Source organism: Gopherus flavomarginatus, chromosome 1 (assembly GCF_025201925.1).
Source record: "Gopherus flavomarginatus isolate rGopFla2 chromosome 1, rGopFla2.mat.asm, whole genome shotgun sequence".
Lineage (NCBI taxonomy): Eukaryota > Metazoa > Chordata > Testudines > Testudinidae > Gopherus > Gopherus flavomarginatus.
The window spans coordinates 66,682,940-66,696,141 of NC_066617.1; the positions used below are offsets into that span (position 1 = coordinate 66,682,940).

General features: G+C 40.3%; 1 protein-coding gene across 1 annotated transcript in view; it reads right to left on the minus strand.

The window, feature by feature from the left end:
- Window positions 1-614: 614 nt before the first annotated feature.
- The window catches only part of WIF1 (WNT inhibitory factor 1), a 73,282-nt gene continuing 60,694 nt past the window's right edge, over window positions 615-13,202 (minus strand). Inside the window, exons 6-10 of the mRNA XM_050923942.1 lie at window positions 13,079-13,174; window positions 10,203-10,298; window positions 6,404-6,499; window positions 5,714-5,809; window positions 615-2,796 (exon numbers count right to left, since the gene is read on the minus strand). Of these exons, the coding sequence (XP_050779899.1) occupies window positions 2,675-2,796; window positions 5,714-5,809; window positions 6,404-6,499; window positions 10,203-10,298; window positions 13,079-13,174 (506 nt within the window). The 3' untranslated portion in view covers window positions 615-2,674. The remainder of the gene's footprint in view (window positions 2,797-5,713; window positions 5,810-6,403; window positions 6,500-10,202; window positions 10,299-13,078; window positions 13,175-13,202) is intronic.

Consider the following 13,202-nt stretch of genomic DNA (forward strand, 5'->3'; position numbering starts at 1 on the left):
CTGCCAGGAGAGAACAGAAAAAAAAATTCTCTCTGGTTCCTTTTAAAACCAAACCCTCTCTGCTTAAAAGCCCCTAGCAAAGAAAAGGAAAATATAATATTCCTACTGGCTTCTGGTTTCTATCTTTCCACACCACTGCACACCATGTCATAACATTTCTTCCCAGATCTGGAACTTAGCGTCCAAAATATGGGTGTTAGCATGAAAACCTCCAAGCTTAGTTACCAGCTTGGACCTGGTATCGCTGCCACCAGGTAAGAATTATACTGTGCCTAGCTCACTGTGGTCTCCCCAAAACCTTCCCTGGGGGACCCCCAGACTCAGATGCCTTGAGTCTTACAACAAAGGGGAATAACTCCCCTCCCCTTGTTTCCTTGCTACTTCTTCCCAGGCTCCCCTCCCTGGACGACCCTAGGAGATTCCCTGCTTCCAGTTCCTGGAAACACAAGTACCGAGAGATCTAATCTCTCCCCCTCACCCAGAGGGTATGCAAAGTCAGGCTTAGTAAATCTAACACAAAGAGATTTTCCCCTTGACTTCTTCCTCCCACCAATTCCCTGGTGAGCTGCAGACTCACTTCCCTGGAGTCCCCACTAAAGAAAAACTCCAACAGGTCTTAAAAAGAAAGCTTTATATAAAAAGAGTGAAAAAGGACATAATATATAGTCTCTGTATCAAGGTGGCAATATACAGGGTCAATTGCTTAAAGGGAAAAAATGAATAAACAGCCTTATCCAAAAAGAATACAATTCAAAACACTCCAGCAACTACACACATGTAAATACAAAAGAAAACAATATAAACCTATTGTCTTACTATCCTTGTACTTACAACTTGGAAACAGAAGATTAGAAAGCCAGGAGATAGAAAAATCACTCTCAGAGCCGAAAGGGTCAGACCCAAGACAAAAACCAAAGAACTCACACCCAAAACTTCCCTCCACCCAGATTTGAAAAAGTCTTGTTTCCTGATTGGTCCTCTGGTCAGGTGTTTCAGGTTCCCTGTGTTAACCCTTTTACAGGTAAAAGAACATTAATCCTTAGCTATCTGTTTATGACAATCTCACATTGCAAAACTCTCTGAAGAGCAAGAGGCACATAACGAGGCACCCACATCTTGCTCACTTTTTGAGCATAACAGACTATGTAGGCATAGTCTCTCAACAATGAGGTGTCCTCAGGGATGAACCATTTACTCATAGTCGCCCTTCCGAAAGGAAACTGAAGCACAAATGAAAGTGTTTATATCCAGACCCTGTGCTTGCAGAGTAGAGCACTAATTATGATACCAACAAGCTAAATTTGTATTTGTATTTCTATTCAACTGGGCCAGATTCCCATTTACACTGCCAGAGTGATGTAAAAGGGGCCTTAATGTTAATGAGATTCAGGCCCGACTGTTTTTATTAATGCATAGATCTTTGGGGCATGATCTCGGCCTATGCGGTTAAGCTCTGTGTACCACGCATGCATGTGATGGAGAGAGGAAGGGAGAGAATAGGTATCTGTTCATTTGTTTCCAATTTAAAACAAAACCACTATCCTGTAACCATAAACAAGGAGAGAAACACATGTCAAACATAGTGATCTTAAACCCACTTCAGTGAGCAGTGTTTATACTTAGTTCCTGAAAATCCACGGAGTGTAGTAATAGCACGGACCAGGGTTCAGCATGCATAGTTTGCAGTGCAGCGGGATAACATGAACATTCTCTTGAGAGATCCTGTGAAATTTATTGTGGAATCTGCCATTTGTTGCCATTTCCTCCTTTCCAAAGGCAAAAATGTGCTCTTTTGAAATATCATTATAAGCTCCAGAGTTAAATACTATCTGTCAGGGAGGATGTACCAATATCTGGGGAGGGGAAAATCAGAGAAAATAGGAGAGTTGGGGTGATTTCCCTATTTGTTAGAAGTGGGATCTAACTGCCCTAGAGCTCACATCCTTTCAACATGTCACTAGTGAAATTATAACAGGCCACACACTTCAGCCCTCAAAAAACTAAAGCAGCATCTTTATTTTATATATAACAATCAGTATAAAAAGTTTATTACAGAAGAGCTGTTTTGTTTACAATATATTATATTGCTTCAAGCCAATGCAAAAAGTTCATACATTATAGTTCTACTTTGTTTACAATATATTATATTGTTCAAATGCCATAGTGTATATTTAATACAGAGCACTTTGCAAATTTGTTATGACCAACAATATTGTTGTATTGAGTTTTTTTTTAAAATTAGGAAACTTTTTTTGTAATTGTTCTAAGTACATGATAGTAGCAATGCAAAAACAACCCTGACTGTTGTTTAGGCAAACTCTCTAGTCATCAGATCAACCCAGGGCAGCTTCTACAAAATGCTTCACTTGGATATTGTTTCATTTTTTGAAAACATTTGCAGCTACATAATCAAAAAGGAAGTTTAAACATTACTGAAATATAGTACAAAACACTGTCCAAAGCACTGAAACAAGAAGCCTATATAATCGTGCTAAAGAAGGATTTATAAAACTTAAAAGGAATAGTAAATATCAGCTCAGTGGTTTATAATGAAGCTAATAAAATTCAGGCCAGTAATCTTAACTGTAATGAACAGCATTTTAACATTCAACACATGAAAGGTTAATGAAGGCTATGAACTTTGTGTAACATAAAACGTTTCAGATGTTTGAGTTCACCAGATATAATTGGATTCGGGTGGAACATGCCTCTCTTCAGCCTTTTTAGGTGAAGGCGTGTGCTGTCTGTGCTTGGGGTCTGTTGGCCTCAGGGCACTCATAATGCTGGCTCCATACCCTGAAAAATTGAGAAAGAAACTACAAAAGCAGACTCCTGGTTCATTGTTAACATTTCAAATTGAAACAGTTTTTCCCATGGGAATGTAGGGAATTTTAATACACATCACACAGGTGCCCACAGGAAAAAATGGGTGCCATACAACAAAAAGTTAATCATGACAGGAGGCCGTCTTTCTGGCTTTTACCGTAAGGCTGCCTTATCACAGAATCACTGCACTACAAGTATACTTAGGGCTATAATACTCAACTGGATTCACAACAATGTTTGATGGACAGAGAGTCAAAGGTAGCCCTTAGAGATGAGCTTTAAAATGGTATTATTGGTTTGCTGGGCATAAAAATCCCAGTGGAGAATGTGTGTTAATTATATGCATTTTACTTCGTTTTAAAGCCAAATACAAAGAAAATGAGAATGGCAGCAACAAACACCCAGAAAAATAAATTAAGGATCTGAGATATTTTGTTACTGAAACTGAAAATGAGATAACAAGTATCAGTGTTGTACCTGTTCGTTTACCATTTCATTTACAAATCTAATTATAAAACCTCAAGAGGACATGACTTAAAAACTGAATTTCAGGTTTGCTTCATTTTTTTACCACTTCTCTTTAAGAATACTGTTGTACTGAGAAGCCATTCAGTCCGACGGCGCATGGAACTTTTAAATCAGTGGTGCCAAAACTTTTCCTGGTGTGACCCACCCCCCAGTAATGGAATCTATTCATGCCTCCTCCTCTGTTACAGCACAGTTGGCTCAGCAGAGGAGCTTGGGCTGAAGCCATAGCTTGGGGCTGAACTGGGGAGGAGGTGGAGCTGGCCTGGGGGCAGAGAGGGAATGAGGACTGAGCTGAGTTGGGGGAGGTGGCTGGGGGCAGAGCAGGGCCGGGTGGTGCTCCCTCCCTGCCCTCTGCAGGGACTGGCCTAGGCCCTGCCTCAGCACCCCCTGTGGGTTTGCCCCACAGTTTGGGGACAACTGTTTTAAATTGTGGGGATTATTTTAATCTTTGTTTTATAGCCATTGACTTTCATAGCCAATGAAGTCACCCCTAAAGTAGCTACAGTTTTTCCTTCTTTGAAATTAATCATGAGTCTGACTGAGAGATACTTGGTTTCATTTGCAGAGTAAAATGAACTCAAGCACAAACGGCCCTGTGCATAGCTTCAGTAAATTCTACTTAGGCTCTTAACACAGAGGTGAATTCTACTCAGGGTGGCCCCAACCTGATGACTGCAAAAGGTATTTTGCCTAAGAACTGCAGGACTATAGCCAGTCTTTAAACCAACATATTTATTAACGAGGGCTTCAAAGCCCTTGGGGCAGACACTAATGTGCGAAGACAGAATCCTTGTACAATGGTATGCATGCTACACATTTTGTGCTTCTCTGGGGGCAGTAAAATGTACATGTATTCACAATGAAAAAATGCTCACTTGCTAGCTGGTAGGTTAACTTTACAGATGTATTACAAAAAGATGGTATTAAAATTGATATTAATTTCCACATACTTGATTTTTAGCTATACTGTGTCTGTTGTACGTGTTAAAGAATTTATTCTTTTGTCAGTGAATGGCATAGTTAGGCAAACAAATATACAATCCAACATCTTCTAAACTGATTCCCAAAGTCTTAATTTTAAACCATAACTCATTCCTGTCAGAGTATGTTTTGGCTTTATAAAAACACTCGTCATTATTCTCTGATACATTTTTACATGCACACCTTTCTCTACCCAATGGATCAATGACATCAACATCATTTAAAATTATTTTAGTTCAGTTTATACTATCATGTAGGTTCATGTCTGGTGGATTTATTAAGCATATGGCATTAAAAATAAATTGTTCTGAAATTTTCATTTTTACTATCTAACAAACTGGAAAAGCTTATACCGGTAACAAATATTCTAATTTTTTCACTGCCACTTTTCAAATTAACTACTGATAGCAGACTAATAATGTTTACAGCAAATATATATCTTATGAATGGTTTTATCAAAAAGGTCTCAATACTTCAATTTGTTGTTACTATAGTACTGTATTTTATGACAAGTAAGGCTGAATTGGAATTTGTCACTTGGGTCTATTTCAAGTCATTTTATAACTTCTTGTTATTGGGAACAGAGATTATATTAAATATGGAGAACTTAAGGATAAATTCATTCCTGGTTTAACTCCACTGAAGTCGTCAGTTGACTACACATTGCAATAAGTGTCAAATAGATCAACAAAGGTAACACTGAGATCAACAAATTTTGGAATCTTTAAGTCTGTTTTAAATAAAAGTCAATTAACACCCCTACACACACCTAAATTTTAACCTGCTTTAAAGTTGGTTGAAAATTGGAGGGAAGATTTTGCAACAACTTTATCTATTTCTCTGAAATTTTGAAAAAATCCAATCAGTTCTAAACCCCTATGTAATATATTTGTATTTACAGAAATGTCTATCCAGTGTTCTGAAAGCCCCACTGAAGTCAATGGGAATCATGCTGTTAGAATAGTGTGTGCGCAGCAGATACAGTAGGGCGCACTTTCCAAGATTCTCATTGACCTCAGTGGGGTTTGGATCAGTGTCACCGCATGGGCAGAACATAAATTAGGTCATGTAGAAATTTTCAGTGAACCAAATTTTAGAATTCCCAATAGGCAAAAAAGTGAGGTTAATCACTGTAGAGTAGTTTTGAATTTTTTTATTCCTTTTTTGTAATTAATATACAGTTGACAAAAAGTAAGTATTGAAAATGTTTGGGATAATTATTTGTATGCATACATTTTTAAAAAATGAAAGGATTATTAACTAAGGAGAGTATTTTATTTCTAGCGATTATGTAGTAGCTTTGAGCATGCCATTTATAGATGGAAGATGATCTCTGAAAAGCTCCAGTATGGATTCTCGGAGCTTTGTTCTCACTTACTTTTGTTGCAATGTCTTCCATGCCAGCCTTCTTTGCATTGACATTTGTTAGGTTCCACACAGGTTCCATATGATCCACAACCAGGTTCACAGACAGCTGTAATCAAGTGAGAACATGAATTCAACTTCCTTACATTTCACTCAGAGATAAAGTTACATAGTTGCTTTTCCTGCTATTCTTTAGAATGTTAGTTTTGGCATGGCCAAGGGTGCTAGCAGTAAATCTATAATTTTAAATTGACTGTGTGCACAATTCTGAAAATAACTTGCAAGGCCTTATTTAACTCTCTTACGTTGGTGCAAATTAGGACTAACTCTACTGAAGTCAATGAAGTCAGTAAGGGAGAGGAGAATCAGGCCCATAATATTTACATTCATAAAAAGGTAGATTCCAGTGGTATTTTGAAATATCAGAGAATTGAAATGTTATTATCCAGAAACACTTGCTTATTATACTGATGTGTTACTGCTTTAAAGAAACTCAGACTATTGAAAGGTTTGGTTGTTTTTTTACAAGTTCTTAGTTTTACAACTACCCCCTTAACTTCAATAAATTAAGCATGTCCATGAAGTAAATTAACCTGAGCTACCCTGGCAACACACAGTTAGTGCTGATGTTGCGTAATAAGATACTGTATTGCTATCACAATGATCTTATAACAAGGATTGATTGAGTAGAGTTAGTACTTACGCTTTGAACAAAGATCTCCTTGGTAACCTTTGGAGCACTTACATTTATTTTTAGCAGTACATTTACCTCCATTTCTACATGGCTGTTGGCATTTGCCTAGAAATAGGAAACATGAAAACAATGGTCTTAGTACTTCACTTATACAAAAATAATTACAGGGAGAGGGAGGAAGATAACTGTTTTAAAAACACACTTCGTGTTTGAAATATTCATTGGATCATATTGTTAAAAAGTCTTGTGCTATGCAGTAGATTCTGTAGGGGGGCACTCTCCTATAGGCACGGGAAGTCTAGTTTTCCAAAGATTTATATGCATGCTTAAGCAGCTTGAAAATTGGGCTAGAACTGGGCATGGCCTCTGAGTGTCCACACAGACTTTGGCTACACTCATAGCACTGGGATTTTGAAGAGGGAATTCAGTGTGCCCTCTATGAGTACTGCCCACTTCTCCATACCCTCCCAGGGCAGCTGCAGCATAGTGTCACTGTGTCAACATTTTGCAGCTAGCCGCAAGGAATATGAGCTCAGGGTCCAGGCAGCTGGGCACAAATGGAAGAAACAGGGGAGGGATATTAGGGCTTTCCTTAACAGGATACTCAAGAACTGAACAAATGTTGCAAGTATTTGCACGAAATAAACTGGTTGGCTTGTCCTGTCACCTTACAGTCAGAACTGTGTGTACTCTGTAGATGCTGTAGAATTTGCTGCAGGATCCATTCCATGCTGCAATTTACTGCTCCAGAAATCAAGCTTTCATTTTAAAACAGGTTTCTAGCTTCAGTGGTTGTGAAGAAAGGCTTGAAAATGACACCAAGGCAGTGATGTCTACCTGAGTCTGCAGACAGCCTGAAACTTGAGTTAAAATAGCCATGAAGACATGGCACCCTGACTTTTAACTTAGGCTTTAACTCAAGCTGCTAACCCATTGGGTAGCCTGGGTTGCACTTGAGTTATTAATCTAAGTTAAAAGCTGAGCTGCCATGTTTTCATTGCTATCTTAACCCAAGTTAGCCAGCACGGGTTAGCTAACCCAAGTTAAGAACACACCCTTTTTTGCAGTGTAGACATACCCGCACATTAACTGTGAGCTAAAATGTCTTCTTGGAATGGAACAAAAGCTAAATGCTATGTGCTGTGCTATGTACATATCTGTTAGTGGAAAAGAAACTAAGACTGGGAAATGGAAAAAGGAACAACTCAGTTGGTGAAAGGAGGAGAAGAAATAAAAAAGAAAATTACAACTCGCCAGTCTCAGACTGAAACAGTAATTAGAGACAATGTATAACTACAGTAAGAAGAAACCTGAAGGAGTTGGAGAATGCTTGTTAGTATTGCAAATTACGGTTAGTACATTTCCCAGGAGTTTTAGAGAGGGACTCAGCTATTAAAGGATCTCGCAAAATGTTTAAACCATATAAAGGGGAATCCTCTTTGCAATCCTCTGAAGATGGCTTTCTGCCTAATGCAAAGGTTTTCTTCCACTGTTTATTCTGAAACCTCCATGACTGAATGTAGCTGGCTCTGGATCTAAGGAAATGGAATGAGATTTGTTTCTCCTCTGATGTTATAAGCCTGGTCTAGCATTTTGTTTTTAGTCTCCCACTGTTGCACTAGTACCGGTGCAGTGCTGCCAGCAGCCATCAGCATTTCAATGACCATGGCCCTGATCCCAGAAAAACCTAGGCATGTGCATAACTCTTCTTACTCCTACAGAAGTCAATTAATTTTCAAGTTAGTTCTTAACATGTTTTGATCCTTTTTTCCTCATATAGGAATTGATTTACTACCTGGATTTCCATCTAAATCAACGGGACTACTCATGTGAGTAAACCTGCATGTGTACCTAAGTCTCTGCAGGAGTAGGGCCCATCTCACCCACATCTGCCCTGGGTAAGGTTAAATGACACTATGGTTAAAAATTCCAGAGCTACACTAGAGTGGCTGCTGCTGCTACCAGTGGTCCAGATGGACTAGCGACAGTGCACCAGAAGGAGATTAAGAGCAGTGCTAGTTTTGTCACAACCTTAAAGGAGCAAGCAAGATACACTTTTAAAACAAAAAAAGGAATGAAGACTGAGGAGTGTCCTACTTGTGATTCGTGTTTCAGGTAGATCCAGATTTGGCTGGCTATATAACCGAATACTGTGCTTTTAAAAAGACGTATTTTTTAAGATGTTGCCACAGCAATGGCAGATTACATGAGATTTGATTTCCAGCCTACAAGCAGGAGGTTTTAGAATACAGAGTTTAGTTTTTATACCCATGTTAGTGTCCGTTTAAATGGAAGAGCCTTATTTAAATGTTCTATAATATGGGTCAGTATATGAATTAAAAAAAATACAGAAGCCACTGACACAAAGTACGAACTGCTCACACTTTGGGTCAAACCCTGATCAAATTCATGTGATAAATTCCATCAATGTCAATCTTTTCTCAAATGAGGGAAGGAAGGAGAGAGTGCCAAGCTTTCACATTCAGACTTGATGAAAGCAGATGCAAATGCAGTGGAAATCAATGGAGTTGTACCTGCTTACACAGCTCTGAGTTTGGCCCACAGAACTAGAATGAGAGGAAAGACACTTATACCATAACAATGTTGAAACATCACTTGTTCATTTGCGTAACTATAATAAAACCTTGATGCTTCCCACTGACTTTGATAAGATAAAAAACTGCTAGAAAACAAACTGCAGCATATAAAGATAGGCAGGGGTAATCTACAAAACATTCTTCTATCTACATGCGAATACTGTGCCAAATTTAAGTCTTCACACATTCTGATTCTTTTTTATTGTATAGTAATTGACTTATTACCATCTTCTGTTACTGCACTGTTTGCTGGCCCTTACTTCCATCTGTATATTGAGATGGTGAGTTAAGTTTCATGTCTGTGGGAGATGTACTAATCTGCTTGTCTGTCTATACTGATGTTAAGCATTCAAAGAAAAAAATATTACAAATATAAGGCCAAACTCTGTTTGCCTAACTCATGTTCATAGTTCCAATGAAGTCACTGAAATTACCTGCATGAGTAAGGCAAGAAAGATGCAGCACTGAATGTTGTTAGAGGGATACAATGCAAAAGGTATAAGCCATGTGTATGTTTTCAAAACCAAAACACTGGCACTCCATCCCAGCTACTAAATTAATCTAATTTAACAGAGCTGTGAGAAAACTCTTATTTTAGGCTAAGCTATGTTTGACCGCTGGCATCCCAGTTTTGTCCCAGGGCAGGCTATCTGCTTTCCACCTGCACCTTTACGCAGAACAGTTAGATTGACTATAGACTGAAATATTTTGAATGGCTTTGATGCGAAACATCTGAAATAGCAAGTCATTGATGTTTGTGACAAGAAGTTTTCAAGCTGCCATGTGAATGTAACTTAATACTTCCAACTGAAGCTGTCAACCCTTACGGTCCTAGGTCCCTTTCCCTCAATACCAATTAATATTTCAAGCTCCATACTCTACTTTTAGAATCTAGAGGCTCAGTTCTAATCTCACAGGCAGGAGTGTAAATTGCTTCACACCTGGCACAAGCATATGGTGTTGACTGAGCGCTCATGTAGTTAGGGTTGCTACTAAACCCATGGGTTTGTTTAAAAAAATAAATAGAAAATGAATTGATACTCATCGGCTGTGAAGATCGCCAACACAGGCCTGGCTCACTCTCAGAGGGTCCCAACCTGCTGTTTGAGAACCCAGCTGTCAGACAGCTCAGAAATGTGTCGCTTGATCTTCCAGTTACTGTAACTGGAATAACCTTGGTTTAAGTGAAACAATGTAAAGCTGAGACTCACTAATTTCACAGTGGTTTCCCTCGAGTCCTGAAGGACAAATGCATTTTCCTAGATAGAAGCAGGTTCCTCCATTGAAACAGGTTGTTGTGCAGTTAGCTGAAGGACATAAAACAAAAGATTAAATTATATGTCTAATGTAAAATTATTTCTACTCTAACCACTTTGGCACTCACCTCAGAGATTGGAGACCCCCGTTCAAATCCCTTCTCATCAGGCAGAGGGGGAAATGAACCAATGTCTCACATCCCAAGTGAGTATCCTAAACACTAGGCTAAGGATTAGAACTGAGGTCATCTGTGTTTTGTGCAGAGGTAGGTGTGCTCAGATCATGCCTGCCTGACAGGGCCCTGCAGGTGAGATAGGTGGGGAATGCTTAGGTAGTGGTTGGCATGAGAGAGGCATTTGGATGCCTGCCCAAGGCAGCAGTGTGTGCACTCAGTTGCAGAAACCTAGACACCTAGGGAACTATTACAGCAAATGTTTAGATGTCTGGTGAGTCTGGGTGTCTACAGGGCTAGGAGGCAGTTGAGCAGCAGTTTATGGATCACAGTGGTACCTAAATCTAGGATGTCTAAGAGCCTTTGGGGATCTGGGCCAAACTCCTTTACTGAAGACTAAATACATACTAAGCCAAACGGATTCTGTAAGCACAAGGGACTATAATTGCATATCTATCTGCAGAATGTGGGTTTAAAATACTTCCATTAAAACATGACTTTGTTATAAAGTTCGCTGAAGACCTATTGAATTTACTAATTGAATGTTTTGTATAGTTTTGTGTTCTTACACCTTCTGTGTGATGGACTATTCTGATATATTTCAGTAGGAAACTTTGTATTTTTTAAATATCCAGCACTTCTGGGACAGTGAATGTCATACTTCCTTTACTGTTTTTTATTGATACACTAAGGTCATTATATCAAAAAATATTAAATGGAGTAAGTTACTTGTTGCATCCAGACAGATTAAAAAATAAGTTAATGCACCAATCTTTCCTCTAAGGAAACCAAGGTCCAAATCTTTATTCCCACTTCACCAAGCCACAAATGGAAATGAATTTGCTGGCCACTCCTATAGTCCCTCAGTGAGCCAGCTAAGGAGGTAATGGTTGTGTACATTATATATTATTCATTTCGCGTTTGAGTGTTCAAAAGTGAATGTAAATTGCATCTATCATCTGCTGGCTTACACATGTGTAATTTTCACTACAATGAAAGTCACCGCTGAGTTTTGGCCATGTTTGTTCATATCTTAACAGTAGCGCCATCGTGTGAAGAGGCCCAGGAATGAGGTAGCAGAGATGTACTAGGCTGGATATAAAGTGCTGTAGTCATGAAATTCTGTTAAATATTGTGATGTGGAGGATGTAGATAGACACAGAAAGTATCATAGGTGTACATATAAGGTCAGACAACATAAACAAATGTCTGAGGGGACACTATCACACATAGTCCTCTTGTCAGGATCTCTGCAGCCCTGTACCATACAGTCAAGAATACCTTATGACTAGAGCCCTACCAAATTTACAGCCATGAAAAACACATCACAGACTGTGAAATCTGGTCTCCCCCCATGAAAATTGGTCTTTTGTGTTCTTTTACCCATGGGTAGTGGGTATAATAGGCCAGGGGAGGGTTAGTGCCTCCTCTGGCACTGCTGTGGCGCTGGACCCCCGGGTGTGGGGTTTGTGGGAAAGTTTTTTATTTATTATGCCCCAGGCAGATTCTGAGTGGCTGAGGAGGTGGTATGTGCTATTCAGCTTCCTAGGTTCATCAGTAATCTCCCTGGACTCCAGGGAGATTACTGATGAACCCATCAAGATGAGTAGGCGGCTTGGAATCTGAGAGGGGAGGTGCAGCATGGCTGCAGCTGGCCCAGGACTCCTCTGGGAAGGGGGGCTCAGGCTTTGGCTGGCCTATGGCTCTGGCCATAGGGGTGTGTGTGTGTGTCTTGGGGCTCCAGCTGCAGGGCGCAGGGGGTGGTGGTGTTGGCAGGTGGAAGGGGTGGAGCTGGGGCTAGCCTCTACAAAGGGGACCTCCACACGCCGCCCATGCTTTTACTCTATACTATATAGATTTTATGGGGGAGACCAGTGTTTCTCAAATTGGGGATCCTGACCCAAAAGGGAGTTGTGTGTAGGGGAGGGTCACAAGGTTATTTTAGGGGGGGTGCGGTATTGCTGTCCTTACTTCTGCGCTGCCTTCAGAGCTGGGCAGCTGGAGAGTGGCAGCTGATGGCTGAGCACCCAGCTCTGAAGACAGTGCCCTGCCAGCAGCAGCGCAGAAGTAAAGATAGCAATACTATACCATGCCACCCTTACTTCTGCACTGCTGCCTCCTGGGTGGCTGGAGAGTGGTGGCTGCTGACTGAGGGCCCAGCTCTGCAGTCAGCAGCACAGAAGTAAGGGTGGCGATATCATACCATGCCACCCTTACTTCTGCGCTACTGCTGGCAACGGCTCTGCCTTCAGAGCTGGGCTCCCGGCCAGCAATCACCGCTCTACAGCTGCAGAGCTCTGAAGGCAACACCACAGCCAGCAGCAGTTAAGAAGTAAGGGCAGCAGTACTGCAGTACTGTAGTAGTACTGCAACCCCCTGACAATAACCTTGTGGCTCCCCCAACTCCTTTTTGGGTCAGGATTCCCTACAATTACAATACCGAGACATTTCAGATTTAAATAGCTGAAATCTTGACATTTATGATTTTTAAAATCCTATGGCTGTGAAATTGACAAAAATGGACCATGAATTTGGTAGGGCCCTAATTATGATCCATTACCACCACTGTGAGGAAATCAGCATGCAAGAAGGTGGGACAGGGAGCACAAAAGTGGCTAGTGGCTTACAATTCAACTGCTTTTTATTCTATACTGTTACCTTTATCACAGTTGACGCCATAGAATCCAGGAGGGCAGATGCACAAACCAGGTGTGACACAGAGCCCACCATTCATGCAGCGGGACGCACACAGAGCTAATTTGACGAGAGTGAAAGAGAACAA